The sequence below is a fragment of the Canis aureus genome, chromosome 35, assembly GCF_053574225.1.
Source record: "Canis aureus isolate CA01 chromosome 35, VMU_Caureus_v.1.0, whole genome shotgun sequence".
NCBI lineage: Eukaryota > Metazoa > Chordata > Mammalia > Carnivora > Canidae > Canis > Canis aureus.
Genome location: NC_135645.1, coordinates 622,225 through 642,554, shown reverse-complemented (window position 1 = coordinate 642,554; position 20,330 = coordinate 622,225). Strand labels below are relative to the sequence as shown.

The 20,330-nt window shown below is 58.7% G+C and overlaps 1 protein-coding gene across 8 annotated transcripts in view; it reads left to right on the top strand.

The window, feature by feature from the left end:
• Positions 1–20,330, top strand: part of XXYLT1 (xyloside xylosyltransferase 1) — a 233,364-nt gene that overhangs the window by 16,040 nt on the left and 196,994 nt on the right. For 7 of the 8 annotated variants that reach the window (XM_077884070.1, XM_077884071.1, XM_077884069.1 and 4 more), the window contains exon 2: positions 4,234–4,381. In XM_077884070.1, the coding sequence (XP_077740196.1) occupies positions 4,234–4,381 (148 nt within the window). Of the gene's footprint in view, positions 1–4,233; positions 4,382–16,319; positions 16,442–20,330 lie in introns of those variants that run through there. The other variant, XM_077884076.1, reaches the window with a different exon arrangement.

The following is a 20,330-nucleotide window of genomic DNA, read 5'->3' as shown; positions in this document are numbered from 1 at the left end:
GCCCGGCTCCAGACTCGGTGCCATTCTAGGTGCTTTGGTCTCCTCCAGTCGGAAGTGCCGAGAACATGCCGTGCCTGGGGGATCCGAGGCAAGCTTCCCCCTCTGCCCGCATCCCCGGATGAGTCTTTCTCGAGTCTCTCGTACACAGTGGTCTCTCAACTGCGTGTTTTATTTGAACCACAAAGAACAGCTTGAGAACACTTTAGCCTGGATGAATTTAAGTGCTTCTGGAAGTCAGTTGACAGAATTAATTAAAAATAAATGGATGTGCAGAAATTTAACACAGATTTAGTCATCATTCCTGGGGTTTGGATTTCCTAATTACAAGCGTAGAATATTGGTATCAGTGAGCCTTTAAAGATCACTAATAAAAGGAAGACACTAAGTGGCTACAAATACGTAATTACAGGCTGATGAAAAAACCAACAGCTTCATGATAGGAACGTGGATTCTCGTGGGTTAGAGAACCATTTCCAATGACACCGTCCTACATAAATTCACAAGGAACCGTATCCAACACCTTAAGTGGATGACAAGGATGATGTGTTCCGGAGTATGGCTCTGGATGTCTCAACCCAGGTTGATAAGGGGACTAATGCTGCACATGCACCTGAGAAGCTCAAAAAGAAATCCTTTTGTAAGCTGAGTGTGGGGAAAAAATCATACTTTAAGATTAATAGGATTTTAAGTATTTATGTATAAATAAACTTATAGAAGTCACAAGCAGTGATTTGACTTTTTAATCTAAGTCCCCCAAAATTGTGTAGTCAAGTTGGTGCAAACCAAACCATTGTTTGAGATCTTCTCCTTGGCTAATTGCCTTTAGTATGGGATTTATTTTATATTATTCCTCCTGGTTTTCTAGGTTATATGGTAATTCTTCGTGCAGCCCCTGAGGTCGGGCGTTTGAAAGGTGGGCAGCCCGGGTGGCTCAACGGTTTAGCGCCACCTACGGCTCAGGGCATGACCCCGGGGTCCCGGGTTCTAGTCCCGCATCGGGCTCCCTGCATGGAGCCTGCTTCTCCCTCTGCCTGTGTCTCTGCCTCTCTGTGTGTCTCTCATTAATAAATAAATAAAATCTTTAAAAGGAAAAAAAGAAAGGGGGGAGGAAGGGTGGGAGGGGTGACATTTTCCCTGTCCTCCCCCCGCCCCAGCTTTGCACCTTCCGTCACTCTTGCCGCACTGCCCCCTGCCAGACACCAGGCCCTGGACCAGACGGGGGCTTCTGAATGTGCCCTTGGAAGGTCACCGTTTGCAAACTGGTTTTAGACATTGGGAGGCCTGGGTGTTTTGATTCTCCCTTGCAGCGTCTGTGGTTTGCTCTTGCTACGTGTCCATGGAACATATTAATCTATCTTCGAGTAGATTTATGATATGAAATATTCATCGGAGCGGGTTCTTCACTGTGCAGCATTTGGAACAATGTACCGAGTACAGTTTGTCCTCATAAATCTATTAGCGCTGATAGGATGTAATTGTCTCCCATGAAGCTCTGGGGTGAGATGGGGCCCGGCTAGAGGAACCAGCGGGCGGCTGAGAGCCGTCTTTCCCAGCTCGGCTCCGGCGGGCTCTGGTCTGAGCGTGTACGTGTGTGTCTGCTTGTGCATACCCACTCTCTGTCCTCCTTTTTAATGAATATGAAGCTTCCATTTCTAGGGAGCCCTCTTGTCAGCTTCTTGTCAAATTCCCGCTTCCAGATGTGCTTGGAGGTGTTAGGAGGCTCCGAGGGAAAGGCTGGCTTATGAGTGAAGACTGTCCTGCGAGGAGAGGGGCCCCGGGGGGAGGGGCGGGGGCAGGATGCTCACACTTAGGAATGAGTGCAGCGTGGCCACCCCTGAACTAGGCGCGTTGTCTCCTTGTCCCAGGTAGTCCTGAAAGGCACGTGGGAGGCAGGCGTTACCATTTCCGTAATCGAGGCTCGCAGTGGGTTAGTAACTTCGTTACCAAATTAGGAAGTTCATTTAGTTCCACGAGCTCTGTGGTGGCCTGTCCTGTGGCCCGGGGCTGGGCGTGGGGCACAGAGCCGTCGCAGCCTCAGGGAATGCCCCATGTGCCGGACACGGAAACAGGGTCTTGTAGAGTCAGGCAGGGGAGCGGAGGGTGCGGACGGGGACGTGATGAGTTATGGAAGGCTAAGCCGGGGCCAGAGCCAGGGTCTGAGCGACGTTGGCAGCCCGGGGAGGAGTTTACCGGACACGGGGGCTGGAAGGGGTTCCCCACGGTGCAGAGAGCCCTGGGGCAGGATAGGGACAGCCTGGTTCGGGTCTGCTCAGCGCCCGGGGAGGGAGGCAGTGCGGGGCGCAGGCCGGGCCTCTGAAGCCTCGCTGGGGAGTTGGCACCGTCCTGATGGCAGGAGCCATTGGAGGTTTTGAGACCAAGGAGGGGGTGAGGGGAATGTGGGTATTTGGCAGGTTATTTGGGAGGCACAGCAGAGGCCGGTGCGGAGGGCACAGGACAGCGGGCTGGGAAGCCAGGAACCTGACGCTGAGCCCGGGCCCCGAGGCGCTCGAGGAGCGGGACGCCGCAGCGGCAGGTGAGGGCAGCGTGGCGGCTTGGGAGGTGCGAGGCTCCTCTGGCAGTTGTACCGGGGACCAGCAGAGCTGGCGGGACGTCCTGAAGAAGCAAAAAAAAAAAAAAAAAAAAAAAAAAAAAATCAAGAAAAGGAGTCGGGAAAGGATAAAGGAAAATAGTTCATTAGGAGAGAAACAGAGATGAATCTGAAAAAGACAGAGCCGTAGGAACAGTGGCGCCCGCTCAGCGTGAGGTTTCTAAGGCTGTTGCCGAAATCCAAGTCGACCTAAAGAGCAAAGCCAACACGTAAGGGAGTCAGGACAAAAGTAAGCTTCTGCTAAAGCAGGGCCTGCAGCGGGCCGGGCCGCGCGCCACCACCATCGCCCTGGACAGCTGGTCCTCGGGGTGCCACCTGAGGCCTGGGGCTCTGGACGCAGTAGCTGGGCGGGGAGGGGGCTGGGCCTGGGGCCTGGGCCAGGGTCGGGGCGGGGGGGCGCGCCACCACCTGCTTGAGGGCCTCCCGGCAGCCTGCCCACAGCCGTCTTTTCTCCTGCTGGCAGGTCCCCGACCAGGCCGTGGGATGGGGGCTCTCCTTCCGCTGAGGCCTCACAGGCTTGTCCTGTCCCGTCCTGTCCGCTCCCAGGGACAAGGGGAGGTCGGAGGGGTCAGCGGCGGCCTCTTGTGAGGGCTGACCACGGAGGAGGAGGAGCGCGTAGCTTCTGGCCTGGGCTGTGTTAGTCGATGCCTCTTGCGTGCGGTGGGGTGTTCTAGACGTTGGGGGGCATGTGGAGCAGCAGAGGAGACCCGGAAGACCTCCGGGAGCACGTGCCTGGTAGGCTGGTGGCAGGGGGATGGATTTATCACGTAGACCCACATCAAACAAGGAAAAGCACCCCCTCACGGGCCTGTGGGTCCTCATCGCCTCCACTTGCTGGTTGTGCCCATGTGGCTGCTGTTGAGAAAGAGGACGCACTTACGGCGGAGACAGATGGGACTTAGAATCTAGAGAGCAGAGCTGAAGCTCCGGCCACCTGGGAGCCGCGTGACCTCGGGCAGTGTGACCCCTTGAGCATCTCTTCCTCATTTGTGGCTGTAATCATCTGTGGCCGTGATCGAGCTGTGATAGGGACGCCTGCCCCCCCCCCCCCCCCCCCGCCAAGTCCCAGTCGTCATGGGCATCGTTGTGCACGCAAGCGTCCCGTCAGTGCCCCAGAGCTGTGTTCAGGGGCTGGGGACCCTTGTAGACCCCGAGCGTTTTTGCAGGAAGTGGTTCCTGGTTCCTGCGTCCCTGCAGAGCGTCTGGGACGCCCAGGAAACGCTGGCTGAACCCGAACGGGCCTGCGGTGGCACTGGGTGCCGTCCTCTCCTGCTCACACGAGTGCCCAGGAGGTGGAGCATCTGACGCCCAAAGGGCCACTGGGAGCGGTGATGCCAGGGCAGGTACCAGCCGCCCAGACGCGCAGAGGGCCCCGAACGTCAGGACCACACGTTTTCACAGGTTTCCTGGTCATCTCAGGCCCGGTGCGGGGATCAGAAGCAGGAAGCCGGCTGCCCCCACTCGTCTCCCACACCGTGCCCCCACGCAGGGTCCCCGTCCTCACCGCCCAGGAGTTCTTGCTGTCACTCGGGACGCCCTGCTTGTGGCCCGCGGTAGGGAGGCAGCCTGAGCCGGGGTCGGGGCCAGCCCTCTCACCCGCGCGGTCTCCTCGTGTCCTGCTGCAGGTTGTCTTCCACGATGTCGGCGTGCTGACGGACAAGCTCTTCCCGGTCGTGGAGGCCATGCAGAAGCACTTCAGTGCTGGCTCGGGGACCTACTACAGCGACTCCATCTTCTTCCTCTCCGTCGCCATGCATCAGATCATGCCCAAAGGTAACCTGTGCTCGGACGTCTGTGTCTGTCCCCCGGGCGCCAGTGTGGCGAGTGCCCTGCACCCAAGAGAAGAGCTCCCCCGGGGGAGAGGGTGGCGGCCATGCCCCTTGTGGGACCGAGCTTCCTGCGCACCCTCGAGTGGGGTGCACGTGGCTGTGCCCCCCTCCAAGGACAGAGGGGGCCGTGCAGGGTGGTATCCCCAGACCCCAGCAGGGCATCTGGGCTCCAGGCCTGATGCTGCTCCTGCATGCACCCCCTGCCCCCCGCCTGACTCGGTTGGCTCATCTGTGAAGGTTGGGCTAGCGGGTCCTCCCCCTGCATCTGTGACCCTGTCCTCTCTAGTTTGTACCTGCACTTACTTGCCTGTAAAACAGACAATCCAGATGTGAGAGGTACAGATTAGAACCCAGAGCCTTCTGACACTTTGATGCACGGTCCGAGGATTTTCTGGGCCTTGGTCCCCCCCCGCAGGGCAGAAGAGATGGACTGGCTGGTCTGTGACAGGTCCGGGCTTGTGTGGAAATGCTGGCGGGCCTGGTGGTCCTGGGATCAGAACCCGGGGAGGATTCTTGTTGTGGGGTGTCCCAAGCTGCTGGCTTCTCTTCCTCCCAGTGGTCCTGATATTCCCCTGTTCCTGGCCATGGTGCATCGTGACCTGAGCCTGCGAGGGGCCTGGAGGGGAGTTCTGGGGTCTTGGGGAGGCTGCAACCTGACTGTGGCTGGTCGGGTTTCTAGCAGTCAGGCCAGCAGAACCTGATCGCTGGGGGCACAGCAGGGCCGTTGGAGGAGACCTGCTGCTGCGGGCCAGTGGACCAGAAGTGAGGGAGCAGTCGGAGCCACGCGTGTTGGCAGAGGCCTGTAGGCGGGAATTCAGCTTGAAGCTGGGTTTCCCTTGCTAGTGTGGTGTCCTGGGATGCCACAGGGGGTTTTAGCCCACCCCCGTGGCTGAGCCCTGTGTCCACCCCCCAGGGGCCTCTGCACGCTCCCTTGCAGGAGGGCAAGGGCTCCAGGAGATCTGCTGGGTGGGGTCTGAGGGAGAGAGGAGGGCGTGGGGAAGACCTAGCGTCTGTGATTCTCCCCGGAAGCTGGTGCAGCTCGGAGCTCAGGGAGTCCTCCCGGCGGCCCTGCACCGTCATAGCCGGGAGACCAAGGAGCTGACTGGGCCGGGGCTGCGCACCGTGTACGTGACCACCAGGCGTGGGCCCCGGTCAGCCTGACTCAGGCCTGCTTCTCCCAACAGCAGCTCCTGTTCCCTCCCCTGTGCTGTGAGCAGTCGCTCTGGTAGGACCAGTGCTGGCGCCGCGGGCAATGGCCACGGAAGGAGGGTGTTCCCGTCATCCGGGCTTCTCTGGGCAGGCGGACGGACGTGCTAGTCCTGGCCCTGCTGCCTGCCACCTGCATGCCTTTGTGAGCCACCTTGCCTCTCCAGGCCGCAGTCTCCCCACCCACAGAACGAAGGGCCGACCCAGTGAGCTAGTTTGGCTCAGATTTGGAAGAGTCCAGGCCTCCAGGAAGCCCCCCGGGGCTTCTGTGCTTCTGGGGAGCTGAGGAGGGGGGCTTCTGCCTCTATCGGTCTCTCCTCCAGCCCCCCCGGCAGCCCGTCCCGCTGGCTGCGTAGACAGAGCCTGGGAGCAGGATTCTGTGTGGTCAGAGGATCGCAGCTGAACCTGAGACGTCTGGACTCGAGTCGGCCCGGCCGATGACGAGTTCGGGGGCCCCAGCTGCCGCTCCGCGCTCTCTGGCCTTGCCTTGCCCTGGAGCCTGGCCTCGCCCGGGCCGCAGGGCCTGCGGGGACGAGGCTTCAGCCACGGCTTCGCCGTCTTTGCGGGAGACGAGACGTCCGTGCCTCCAAGTGCGGCCGTGGCTCTGAGGGGCCGGCTCAGGTGGGCGCGGAGCCGACATGCCCAACACCGCATCCTTCCCTGGGTTCCGGGGCAGCGACAGTGTGCTGCCAGACGGTCACTCTCCCACCTGCCCACAGGCCACCGGCTAGGGAGACGGTCCCTGCGAGTCACTGCAGCTGCTGGTCACAAAGTGAAGCGAGAGGGCCGGGGCGCCTGCCCCCTGGGGCCTCCGCGGAGCCGTCTGGCCGCCGCACAGCCCTGGCAGCTCCTCCCGGCCCGGAGCTCGGCACGTCCTGCAACTTTTGGAAGGATGCTCACCCTTAGTGCCGCCTTGAGTTGGTCACGGCTCTTTTTTCTGCCTTTTTGGTATTCTTTTTCTTTTTTTTTTTAAATCATAGAAATTACTGATGTTTTGTGCGTTGTTGTTGGTTTTGTTCTTGGTTAATTGGTGCATTTTTGCTATTTTGGTTATTTTATTTCCTTCACAGAGTTCTTTTCTCCTCTGAGAAAGTGAGAAGGGAGTGGGGTGGGTCACAAGCCCTTGGTTCCACCTAGGAAGGCAGGTCACGAAAGCTCGCGTTGTGCAGCGTTCGGCCCAGGAGCTTCTCTCCAGTGCTTGACCCAGGTGTCCCGGTTAGCTCTTCATATGGAGGCCCCTCCTCGCCCTCCCCTTCTGAAGCAGAGAACTGCCCTGAAAACATGTTTACTTTATTTATTTATTTATTTTAAAGATTTTTATTTATTTATTCATGAGAAACACACAGAGAGAAAGAGGCACAGACACAGGCAGAGGGAGAAGCAGGCTCCACGCAGGGAGCCCGACGTGGGACTCAATCCCAGGACCCCAGGGTCACGACCTGGGCTGAAGGCGGCGCTAAACCGCTGAGCCACCTGGGATGCCCCTGTTTATTTTTAAGATTTTATGTATTTATTTGACAGAGAGAAGGAGCACCAGCAGGGAGAGGGGCAGAGGGAGAGGGACAAGCTGGCTCCCCGCCGAGCAGGGGGCCCGATGCAGGGCTCCACCCCAGGGCCCCAGGGTCAGGACCGGAGCCGGAGGCTTAACCCACTGAGCCACCCGGGCGCCCCATTTACTCACTCTTTTTTAAAAGCAACATTTATAAGAGTATCTGAAAACTACATTACAATAGAAAAGAGTCCTGCTGCTGCTGCTGCATAAACCTGCACTCCTTTGGTGTCTCCTGATACTTCCCCAGCACGTAGCCTTTTAAAGACTCTGGTGACGTAGGAGTTATGCTGTATATTTAAAACATCCTCAGTCTATCTGTGCATCACAATATGAAATCGAACATTTAAGCTCAAAGAATAAAAGAAACGGTGCAAGTAAGTGAGGCTGTGTCAGGACACTCAGTTACTGTGACTCATCACCATTTTTTGTGTGATCGTGGTCTTTGAAAGATTTTTGAGTGGTTCCATCGAGCAGATGAACCTCATCACTTCCCTGTCCTCAGCTACCTGGCGCCGTGTGTTCTTTTCCACAGTCATAAACTATACGGTGATTAGTATCCACGTACAGAAAGGTGTTTTCCTCTAATTAGGATGGTTTCCTTGCGGTAACTCCCCACGGGCGGAGTCACCGGGCCGAAGGTGATCCGCACAAAGCCAGCCAGTGTCGGCAGCCTGCACAGGTGAGGGTCTGCAGTTTTCAATGTCCTTTCACCTCTGACCTCTCGAGGGGACCGTGGGCAGCCACATAGGAGTTTCAGCTCAGTTGCTGTCCCCGTGGGCGCGGACCGGAAACCCGAGCCGAGGTCAGGGCACTCCTCTGGGTGGCCTCCCAGCCTTGCTTCTGGTGACCTGTCCCGCGCTCATCCTGATGGCCTGGATGCCTAGCTTCCCACGCGCCCCCGGCCGGCGCTGCCCTTGCTCCTGACTCCCCCTCACAGGGCTTCTGTCTCCTGTGGTGTTAGGCTTGTCACCCTCGGAAGCACCCGTATGCAGTGGGAAAGCAAGCATCGTGTGCCCATCTGGAGCCGGCGGGACACAGACTGCAGCTCCACGGACCTGTTAGCTCCAGCTTAGCAACATGGGCTGTGAAAACAGACCTGGCCCATGCTTGTGGTGGTGTCCCCGGGCGGGGAGGGCGGGTGCCCAGACGGTTCGGGTGGGTGAGGCTGGCCAGAGGCCCCCGGAGTCCTTCTTGGCAGGTCCTCCTGTCCCATGCTCAGCCCTTTGCTACGAGACCTCCTTTCCCAAGGGCCCTGTGTGTGCATGATCAGGTCTGGCTGCTGCGTGCCTCGGATGTTTGCCTGGCTGCCGTGTCACAGCTTGAGCAGTGGCCTGGGTCGTGTGGTCTGGCAATAGGGGGAGGTCCAGAAAACCACAAGGGAGAGCCAAGGGAGAGCAAATTACCCAAGAGAAAGGGTAATTTGCACTCCCCAGCCTTTTGGAGCGAGGCTCAGGCTTCTGTTGACACCCCCGAGTCCAGGCAGAAGGAAGTTGGGGGGAGGGAGGCCAACTACCTGACTGAGCCCTGCAAGGGGCACACCGCTGAGACCCCAGCCTAGAGGAGGGCGAGTCCTAGGTTTAGCATGAAGGAGGAGGGCTTCATGGAGGAGGTGGTACTTGAGGTGGGCTTCGAAGGATGGGGAAGGCTTATTGTTTGAAATGGGTAGTGAGCAGTGGAGGCAGTTGGGGAGTTACAGGGTGTGCTTGGGAAGTGACACTCGCCTTGATGACGGCATCAGAGCACATGCTGGAAAGTAGCAAGAGACAAGATGGGCACAGGAGGTTGGCCTGTGCCGTGGGCGCCCGGATGCCAGGCCGAGGGGCGGGCCCTTGGCCACAGGAAACAGCTTCTGACGCGGAGGAACCGAGCAGACCCGTACTTCGGGATGGCTGGTGTGTCGAGACGGGAAGTGGGTCACAGGCAGATGCCGGGGTCCAGCTGCACAGCCGTCCTGAGGCTTGGCCGGGCAGGGCACTTGGGATGGGCTGTAGGGGACCCGCCGGTGGCCTCCCGGGCTTCCGGCAGCAGCGAGGCTGCAGTGTCCCCGTGTGCGCCTGCATGCCTGTGTTTACCGGACACGTGTGCCCCGATGGGGGGAGCCGAGAGCCAAGTGAGACCCCGCCTTTGCACGAGAGCCGGGGGACACACAGGTTACTACACCGGCATTGCACTGGCCGCGGAGGGCAAGTCAGCCCCGAACTTGCAGCTCTCAGCAGCTCAGTGGGTCCAGAACAAGGCGAAGTAGAATTTTAAGAGTAGACAGAGCAGATCGTCTTCCATTTGGAGCTCCAGTGAGGGGACTGTAAACGCCTGCAGAATCATGCAAATATTCCCATCACAGAACCACTTGCCTAGCAGTCCTTTGCACTTTAGTATGAATCAGCCCTGATTGCTTTCCTCTGTACCCTGAACTGAGATAGATGCTCCTAGGGAATGGGATGAAAAATATATTTGTTGGATAAATGAATGAGGTTGAGGAAGGGTAGAAGTGAAGAAGAAAGGGTAATTTGCACTTCCCAGCCTTTTGGAGCGAGGCTCAGGCTTCTGTTGACACCCCCGAGTCCAGGCAGAAGGAAGTTGGGGGGAGGGAGGCCAACAACCTGACTGAGCTCTGCAAGGGGCACACAAGCGGTGTCCCCAGGCCCGGGTGACAGAGCTAGGCTTTGGCTGTGCTGTGCGCCCCTCGGCTTCTGTAGGCCAGCCTGGCACTTGACCCTTTCTGCCCTGGTTTCTGACGGGGGGACGGGGATAGAAAAATTCTAGTTGATTGACTCCCTGAGGAGCTTTGGGCAGAACCAGCTCCGCACGACGTCGGCGGTTTATGTACCTTGGGCCCGCGTGGGGCTGGGCCAGCTGCCCCATCGGGCCCGCGGCGTCCTGAGCCGGTCGGCCTCCCCGCAGGCTGAGGAGCGGGGCCTCTCCCGACTTGGTTTGTGGCGGGGTTGACCCCGTGGGTCAGGGTCCTGTGGGCGCTGGCCGCGAGGTGTGCCGTGCGCCTGGGAGGGGTCAGGTGGGGTCATCCTGGCGTGTGGGGACTGCCCCTCTGCCTGGCTCTGCTTAGCCACCCTGAGGAGGGGCGTTGGGATGCGGACAGTGTCCCTGCCCGCCTAGCAACGAAGCGCCCCTCATCTACGTGAAGGACGCTCATGTCCACCTGTAGGGGGCACAGCACGCACTGTGATCCCATTTTTCAGACGAGGGAACTGAGGCACCGGGAGGGGAAAGACTCTCCAGGGCCCCAGCACCTGCTTGAGCAAGGGCAGGACCGGGGCTCCCTGACTCCCAGCCTGGGCTGTCCACAGTCGCTCTCCTCAGTCCTGTGCGCACTGAGAGGGTCCCCACGCGGCCCTGGCTTGGGGAGGCTGGGCTCTCCAGGCATGTGCCCTTCTGGAAGCTTCTCTCTGTGCCCTGCATCAGTCACCCAACAGCTGCGGGCCAGCTCTGCCTCTCGCCCTGTGCCTGGTGCCTTGGGGGGACCTGGCCTGTGCCTGGGGCCTTGGAGGGGTCTGCCCTGTGCCTGGGCCTTGGGGGGCCTCACCCTGTGCCTGGGCCTTGGGGGGCCTCACCCTGTGCCTGGGCCTTGGGGGGACCTGCCCTGTGCCTGGGCCCTGGGGGGACCTGCCCTGTGCCTGGGGCTTTGGGGGGCCTCACCCTGTGCCTGGGCCTTGGGGGGCCTCACCCTGTGCCTGGGCCTTGGGGGGCCTCACCCTGTGCCTGGGCCTTGGGGGACCTGCCCTGTGCCTGGGCCTTGGGGGGACCTGCCCTGTGCCTGGGCCTTGGGGGACCTGCCCTGTGCCTGGGGTGCACATACCACAGGGACGCTGACACTGCGTTGCAGGGCACAGACAGCTGAAGGTGGCCGAGCAGATCCTCGATCTGGCTGTCTCGGCCCCTCACCGCTCTGCGCGGAGGCAGGAATCCCACAGGCCCGTCTTACAGGACAACGTGAAACCCGGAGAGGGGAGTTGGCTTGAGCAAAGCCACCTGGTAACTAAGAGGTAGGACCTAGGTCGTCCCACTGCATGTCTCTCGCAGCCTCCGTGTCCCCAGCTGGTCGAAGGTCCTTCCAGCCAGGCATCCTCCGAGTGTTCCTGGGCACTCGCTCCTCTGGATCTGTGTCGGGTGTGCTGGCCAGGGAGCTTGTGTGTGTGTTTTCGTGCTCCAGAGTTGTTGGAGCTGTGTCCACCCTTCCCATTCGCACACACGTGCGCACGTCCTCACTCTATTTTTTTTTTTATTATTTATTTATGATAGTCACACAGAGAGAGAGAGAGGGAGGCAGAGACACAGGCAGAGGGAGAAGCAGGCTCCATGCACCGGGAGCCCATCGTGGGATTCGATCCCGGGTCTCCAGGATCGCGCCCTGGGCCAAAGGCAGGCGCCAAACCGCTGCGCCACCCAGGGATCCCTTTTTATTTTTATTTTTATTTTTTTTATTTATACGTCCTCACTCTAATTTCAGAGTCCCCTTGGGCCCTTGGCGCTGTGGGCCTTTGCATCTCCTCCGTGTCCGTTTCACTGTTTTGGATTCCTTGCAAAAATTTTAGATTTATAGAAAAATGATGACGATGGTACGGAGGGCTGGCACATACTCCGTACCCAGTTTCCGTTATTATTAACATATTACCTTAGGGTGGTGCATTTATTACAATTAATAAACCAACATTGATCCATTGTCACCACCCGAAGGCCCTACTTTATTCAGCTCAGCTTAGTTTTAGCCCAACGTCCTTTCCTGCTCCAGGGTCCCATCAGGATACCCCGTTACGCTCAGGTGTCGTGTCCCTTCGGCAGTGCAGTCATTGTCCGACTGGCTTTATTGTTTTTCGACGGCCCCGACGGTTCGGAGGAGTACCGGTCAGATGTCTTATCTAGAGCGTCCCCCAATCGGGATTTGTCTAACGTTTCTGTCGTCACGAGACTGGAGTTAGGCCCCATGGGAAGGGCGCGGCGGCCAAGTGCCGCTTTCACCGGGTTGCATCAAGGGCGCCTTGCCGCGTGCCGCGTGCCGAGGGCGGAGGGCGTGTGGTTGGTGGCTGCTGCCTCGAGCTCCCGCGGAGCTGGCCTTTATCAGATTTCTCCACCGCAGAGTTGCTCTCGTTTGCCCTGCCCCGGTTAAGGACTGCGATGGCCGCTTGGAGGGCGGCGTCCGGCCCGCACCCCCTGCAGCCGAGCGCCGGGGCGGTGGGAGCGCCCGGACCTGCCGAGAGAGGCTGCCTCGCCGGAGGGCGCCCTGCTCCGCCGCGGTCCCCATGTGAGCGTGCGGGGCTCTCCGGGACGCCCAGGCCCAGCGTTCGCGGGGACCCCCGAGCCGGCAGGCGGGACGCAGGCTGGAAGGGGAGTCGGGTTATCACGGGGAAAGGAGTGAAGGCTCAGACGAGCTGGGTGCAGGTGGCTGCCCTGTGACTCCGGAGATTCGCTACCGTAGGAAGTTGCTGGAAAGAAGCCGCGTGGGATCGTGGCTGAAACCCTGGGCCGGGAGCCCCTGCGTGTGTTCCCAGTAGCGCCGTCGCGGGCCTGCTGTGTGCGACTCTGGCTCAGTTACTGAACTTGGCTCTGTCTGTGGTTTCCTTCCCCCGTAAAATGCAGGTAGCCGTTCACCTGTCACGCGGTGTTACAGGTTCAGCGGGGTAGTACCTGCCGTGGGCTTAGGGGCGCCTGGGGGGCTCACTCAGTTAGGGTCTGCCCTCCGCTGAGGTCGTGATCCCGGGTCCTGGGCTCCAGTCCTGTATGGGGCTTCCGGCTCAGAGGGGAGCCTGCCTCTCCTTCTGCCCCTCCCCCCTGCTTGTGACCTCTCTCTCTCTCTCTCTCAAATAAATAAATAAAATCTTAAAAATGAAAGAAAAAAAACACTGGCTGGTTTGGAATCAGGGGTTGACTCGGACCTCCCTGCCCCCCTTCTTGCATCCTGGGTGCCATCACCCAGGGGTCCTGATTTCAGCAGTCTGTTCTGGGGCCTTGTCCTGAGGCTGGAGGCACACAGCTGGGCTCTTTGGAGGACAGTGTTGGGTCCACTTTGGATCTCTGGCACCGGAAGGAAAGGCTGGCACGGAAGTCGGGTAATCCATGGGCAGGTGCAGCTCAGCGCAGGTGCACAAGCAGCGCAGGTGCACGGGGCAGGGCCGGACACCTGCAGGCGGGGACTCCAGAGCAGCGGAGTCCGGGCGGGCGGCTCTCTGTTCATTCGATTCACTCATTCATACTTTGAAATGCTGAGGTCGGTGTACAAATTTCCGAAGAAAGTCTTTAAAATTTCATTGTTTTTCCTGAAGTGAAATTTGACAAATGTAGTAAAAGCCATATTCAGTTCGGATTTCTTTGTTCCGTGCTCTTTGTATTTTCACTTCCTACCACGGGAGGTCTGTAATGTTCTCTACTGTTCCTAGATGGCAGCTTTCTAAAATAGAGAGGGGTTTTAAGGGCTGGTTTGTGGAACTCCATAATTTTGTTCAGTTCGAAACCAAATCGGGAGTCTGTAATCAACCTTGAGTTACCCATTAGCGAGGCAGATTGGGGTCTGATGGGAAGGGCCCTGTAGGGGGTGTGGGTGTGATGGAGAAGGAGTGAGAATGTTGGCCTCTTCTCTCCCCGAACCCGCGTCAGCCTCAGTGTTAGGAGAAAAACAGAAACAAAGGGCCCCTAAACTCAGCGAGCTGTTTCGGCTCATTTTCCAGTCTCTGAAATCCTTGACGTGAAAGTGCTGGCCGGCTCATGCCCGGACATAGTTAGTTCTGCAGCCTCTGCTTCCTTCAGGGGTCATGTGGCCTGAGGACAGACCGGGGTGGTGTAGGGTGGGCCTGGGGCCAGCACCCTGGGAGTCAGGGCCCGCTGTGCCCCGTGCCACCCTAGCCGTCGGATGTCGGGGGACGGGGGCTCCCCCTTCCCTGATCCTCCCCAGAGGACGGAATAGGACCTGGATCCAGGCCCCCGCTTACTGGTGGACACGGTCCCATGTAGGCATGTGGCTCTCTTTCCCGCGGAGTTTCCTCCCCACTGTGGAGGCAGGGGAACTGGGCCAAGGCAGGGGCGCCCCAGCACAGGGGGGAGGCCCGCCTGCTCCCTTCTGCTGGAGGATAGCGTCTTCCCAGACCTTGGGCCTCAGCCCTGTTCTGCAGCCCGGCTCGCCAGGGAGTGCTCCGCGACGCCCCGCTAATCAGACGGCGGCCCTTGGCCCTCCCAGCTGCTGCTCCTGCCCTCGCCCAGCCCCACACGTCCCCCCGCTGTCCTGGGCCCCCGGCCCGAAGAGCACCCTGTGCGAGCAGTAACTTGTTCAAGATGCCACCGCCTTGTTAGCAAGTGGGGCTGGTGACCCAGGGACCGGGCAGCTCTGCGTGAGGTGTCGCAGGGCCTCAGCCAGATGGCGCCCGTGCTCTTCCCGGAGAGCTCCGCGACACCAGCAGCCTGGCCTCGAGCGCACTTCCCAGCGCAGCGTGGTTCAGGGGCCCCTGGAGGAACGGGCTCACGTCCTGAGGCTGCGTGTGCTGGGCCCCCGCTGGGCCTGAAGCCTCTGCCTCCGCAGCCAGGGGCCTGTCCTATCGGTGTGGCCCCTCGCCCTGCAGCTTGGCCAACACGTCGTGCGGCCGGGCACTTGGCCATCGGTGCCTCATCAGCGTCGCCCTCAGCGTTTGCCTCCAACCAGGGGCATTGATCGCCACCCATGGGGAGAGCCCGGGGATGGAGACGTTCAGGAGGAGATTCATGTCCTGAGCCCCTGCAAGCAGGGCACCCTGGTGGCACCAACCCCAGAGAGCTTCAGAGCAGGTGACCCCGGGGTCAGCTCCACCAGGAGTCCTCGTCACTGTCTGCCAGAGAACGCCTTCCACCTGCTTCCCTGGTTGCCTGCTTCCTCCACCCACACGCAGGCTCCATGAGGACAGGGTGTCCTTATGTGTTTGTTCATGGTTGTGCTCTCGGTGACCAGAAAACACCACGCACGCAGGCATTCCAGAAACATTTGTCAAGTGAATTGAGTGAGTGAGCTCTCCCCGGGCCTGTACCTGGACGCGTCTGTTTTGCGGGTCCCCCCACACCCCGGAGCCAGCCCGACGGCCCCAGTGCTTTTCCTTTTTTTTTTTTTTAATTTTTTATTTATTTATGATAGTCACACACACACACACAGAGAGAGAGAGAGAGAGAGAGAGAGAGAGAGAGAGGGAGGGAGGGAGGCAGAGACACAACACAGGCAGAGGGAGAAGCAGGCTCCATGCACCAGGAGCCTGACGTGGGATTCGATCCCGGGTCTCCAGGATCGCGCCCTGGGCCAAAGGCAGGCGCCAAACCGCTGCGCCACCCAGGGATCCCCCCAGTGCTTTTCCTTAAGCCCGTCCCAAACCTCGGGGATGAGATCCGGCAGCTGCCAGTAAATCCCATGGAACCTGGATGTCGCATGTGGGTTAGCCGCCCCCGAAAGCTTGAATTTTCTGGACAACCCTTTTTTGACGGGCCCCCAAGGCCCCGAGGAGACACAGCGGGGGCGGGTTTCCCGGTGGATCACACGGTGCCGCGATGCCTGCACTCGGGTTGGCGTGACGTGCAGGAGCTCCCGCGTGGAAGCAGGCAAAGGAGAAGCTCGTGGGCAGGAGCTTGCCTGAGTGGACACATCTGAGCAAGTCCTGAGCAAAGGTCATAAACATGCGTCTAGAGATCTAGTGAAAACTGTTTTCTGGCAGCTCCATGGAGCAAATCTGAGGCCTTCGAGTCCCCTTATTCTGAAGCGGGACAGCTGAGCAAATCTGTCATGAGATGCTAAGAATAGTACCGTGACGTCGGCCGCTCTGCACTGGTGCCAGAAGCTCTCTGTAAGCTAATAAAAATAGTCGCCAAGCTGATTTCGAACGGTAATCTCTTCCGTTTCGGTCTCCTCTATTAGATTCTGTCTTTTTAAAGAATGTTTCAAGACCCTCTTTGAAATCCCTGGCTCCCAGGCGAAGGCAAGTGCCGGTGCTCATTGTGGCCAGGAGGTCGGGCGGCCTGTGCTCTCGTCGTCTCGTCACCGTGACGGGTTGGCTGTCCTCCCAGCATGCAGGGCACCGGGGCGGGTGCCGCCTCCTTGCCCTCGGGAGGCTCCCGTCTGGTTTGGGGGAGAGCCCGGGGGGGAGCACGCTCACCAAGCCAGGGGCTGGGGCCTGTGGCACCGGGCCTGGCTTTAAGGGAGATGGCGTGGGGTTGTCTGCATGGAGAATGGACCGGACGCCGGCAGTTCTGTGAGACTTCAGAGGGCAGGCCTCACCGGGGAGGAGGAGGCAGGTTTGTGCCAGCCTCGAGGGCTGAGGAGTCGATGGTTGGGAAGACGCAGGAAGCCAGCGTCCTGGGCGAGGGGTGTGCTGGGCGGGCGGCCTGGGCCTCAGCCTGGCCAGAGGCCTCTTCGGTGGCGTGGGACTCTGAACCCCTGGGCCCAGGGTGCTGGACTGGGGTCGGCACGGGTGTGTGCCTCTTCTCGCGTCCTAGCTTTGTCCTGGTCCCCCGGCAGGAGAGTACCCCGTTTCTCTACTCCAAGCCCTGGGTGTGCTTGCGGGTGGCCAGGGCCCGTCGCTCAACCACCTTGGGTGAAGCCTTGGCCCTGCTCCTCCTTTCTGTTCCCACCCACTCACTCTGGCTTCACATCCTCTGGGCAGTGTTCCTGGCTATGCCTCGGCCTCCAGTGGGAGAGCTGCAGGGATCGAGGCCCTGCTCCTCTTGTCGGGCCTGTGTTCCCCCTTTAGCATCACCTCTTGATGCTCTGCACGTCTGTCCCATGCTCCGGCCAAAGTGGCTGCCCTAAATTATCCTTGGTCAAATGCACACGCTGCTTTCCTACTTCCCGGGCTTGGGCATTGCTTCCTTTGGCCTGATCACAGGGCCCCCGAGGGCAGGCTCTGCAAGCAGGTGGCCTCGGCCTGGCCCCTTGGGGGCGTGAAAATCCCATGCAAGTCAGGCATGTGACAGGATGTGAACCTGGGCTTTATAGAATCTGAAAGGCTTGGGGGGTGGGTGAGGACTATCCCCATCGGGTGTGGGTACGAACCTCAGCAGCCAGGTGATCCCATCGGGTGTAGCCTCAGCCCGGAGGGGCTGGTTCTGATGACCCAGTGCTGTTTGAGGGGCGGCTCGTCTCGTCTCCAGGGAGCCCTCCGCACCTTCAGCCTTGGCTTTCCCACTTGGCTCCCTCGTACCAGCTTCCCGCTCCTGAACCAGGCTTTCCTGGCTCCTGCCCTGGTCTCGCTCACACCTGAAGCTCGGGGACAGAGCTGCCCCCCAAGAGACGAGTGGGCATGGGGTGCAATGGGTCACGGCTTCCCTTCCGTGTTGAGTTGGCGTAGGCAGATACAATATTGATATTTTTCTTTGAAGCATCGCCCAGCACGTAATAAAGTTTGTCCGTAGTCCTCAGTCACAGACCTGGGAGGTTCGGGACGCTCCGACCGGGGCGGCTGACCTCGAGTGACCCCCCTCGCAAGCCTTCTGGTCCTGCCGGGTGTGACTTCTAGATGCCCTCCTTCCCTACTCCCCCTCCTCCCCTCCCCCTTCCCCTTCCCCTTCCCTTAGGAGAAAGTCAGGCTCTAAAGGGATTATTACCGGAGGGTGGGGAGTGAGAAAACCCAGTCGGTTTTGCCGATTCTCTTTCTCTTTCCGTCTCTCTAGTCTCTGTGTTTCTGTCTGCACTTCCCCATTTTATTGTCTCTACAGCCACTTTTTAAAAATGTGTTTTTTCCTGTTCCCACGGAACTGAAGCTTGCGGGGGGCTTCGGTTTGTTGGCACTTCCCCTTATCAGGCGGCTTCTCTTGGTTCTCTCCACTTCAGGCCCCGGCAGACTCTTCTGGCCGGTCCGGAGGCCACGACTTGCTGTTTGGTTGCCAGTCCATTCGGCTGGGACGACGGCAGGTGGGGCCTTGAGGTGCCCGGGCAGCCACCTGGGCCTGCCCCTTGTGAAGGGCGTGGGCCGTGGGCCGGCCCGTGCTTGCGGCCTCGGATACAGAGCGGGGTTGATACCTCTCCTTGGGGGGAGATGTAGGTGGATGGGGGCTTTGCTCTCACGGCTTTATTTTTAGCGGAAGAATCAGAAACCCATCCTACAACCACCGTGCATTACAGAGGGTGTTGCAGGTAGCCTGTGAGGTGGCTCCCGGGACCCCTCCTCCTTCTGTTCATGCCCTTTGCTGGAGCAGGCCGGGCTGGTTGACTTGCTTCTAGTGAACAGCCTGTGCAAGGTGGTGGCGTAACAGCGCTGGGGTCATGTTGCAAGAGACTCTGGCTTCCATCTTGGGTACCTTTTTCCCTCTCTGAGCTCATGCTCTGGAGGAAGCCGGCCGTCGGGTTAGGAGCTGCCCCGTGGAGAGGCCGGCAGGAGAGGGGGGACGTCTCCGGCCAACCGCCGGGAGGACGGGAGGCCTGCAGCAGCCCCGTGAATGTACCGTGAGGTGACTGCGGCCTGTGAGCCAGGAGGGCCTGGCCGAGCTGTGCGTCTGGACCTGGGAGATCAGGAAATCATAAGTGTTTGTTGTTTCCAGCTGCTAAGTTTGGGGTTAACTTGTTCCGCAATACGAGAGAGAGACGGCTTTGGGGGGCGTGTGAGCACAGAGCTGTGGGGGTGCAGAGGAGGCACACCCTTGGCCATGGGACCTGGGGAGGCTTTGAGGAGGATGTGGATCCAGCGCTCTCAGCTTGTATGGCCTCTGGGAACCCCCGTGTCCTCAGGAGGAAAGGCAGGATCGGCCGTTTCATCCAGCCTCCTGCTTAGCCTGATGTGTGGCTGGATCTCCTCGGCCCAGGTGGCCTCCATTCACGGTGCTGTCACCTGTGCACGAGTCTGCTTAGCATCCCATATGCTGGTTAGAGAGCACCGGCCAGGCCCCCGGGTGCTCCTGAACCTGTGCTGTCTGAAAGTCGGCTGGGCCAGCTTCTCGCTGTGCCTTCAGTGGCCCTTCCAGAAAGAGGCAGGCCCAGCCTCTGCTAGATGACTCTGAAGACCTGGGTTAAAGCCCCGTTTCCCCTACTGATGATGTGGCCTTAAACAAGGCACTGGGTGTCCTCTCAGGGACTTTTCATTTTTTTTTTTTTAAAGAGTTAATTATTCATTTTAGAGAAAGAGCGTGAGTGGGAGGAGGAGAGGGAAAGAGAATCTCAATCAGACTTTATGCTGGGTGCGGAGCCCTTGGTGGGGCTCCGTCTCATGATCCTGAGATCACGACCTGAGCTGAAACCAAGAGTCAGATGCTTAAGCAACAGCACCACCCTAGTGCCCTGGTGGAACTTTTTAAAAATTACTCTTCGGCCTGTTGTTGTATGTTAACAAATACATACACAACTATAGAGAGATTAGCATAATGAACTCCTGCGTGTCCATCACCCAGGTCAGTACTTAGCAGCTCATGGTCTGGCTCATTTTATCTGTCTTCCCACCCACTGTCCTTCAACCCTGCGTTTTTCTTTTTTTTTTTTTTTTTAATTTTATTTATTTATTTATTCATGAGAGACAGAGAGAGAGAGGCAGAGACACAGGCAGGGGGAGAAGCAGGCTCCATGCAGGGAGCCCAACATCGGACTTGATCCGGGGACTCCAGGATCACGCCCTGGGCCAAGGGCGGCACTAAAACCACTGAGCCACCCGGGCTGCCCTACCCTGTGTTTCTCAAAGCAAGTACCATTTATGATATTTTATTCTCAATACTTTGATAAGTATCTCGGACAGGCAAGTACTCTTACCATAAACACAGTATCTTTACCATTTTGAGCAAAATTAATCATAATTCCTGACTGTCATCTCATATCCAAGCATCATTCACATTCTTCAGTTGTCTTTTTTTTTTTTTTAATTTTTATTTATTTACTTATGATAGTCACAGAGAGAGAGAGAGAGGGGCAGAGACATAGGCAGAGGGAGAAGCAGGCTCCATGCACCGGGAGCCTGATATGGGATTTGATCCCGGGTCTCCAGGATCGCGCCCTGGGTCAAAGGCAGGTGCCAAACCGCTGCGCCACCCAGGGATCCCCTTCAGTTGTCTTAGAAATGTGTTTTTATTGGTTCGTTCAAATCAGGATCCAGGCAAGGGCTCTATGTCTCTTTAAGTCTTTCTTTCTTCCTCTCTTTTTGTCATTTAAGCTTTAGTTGTTTTAAAAAAAGATGTTGTTTATTTATTTGAGAGAGAGGGAGAGGGA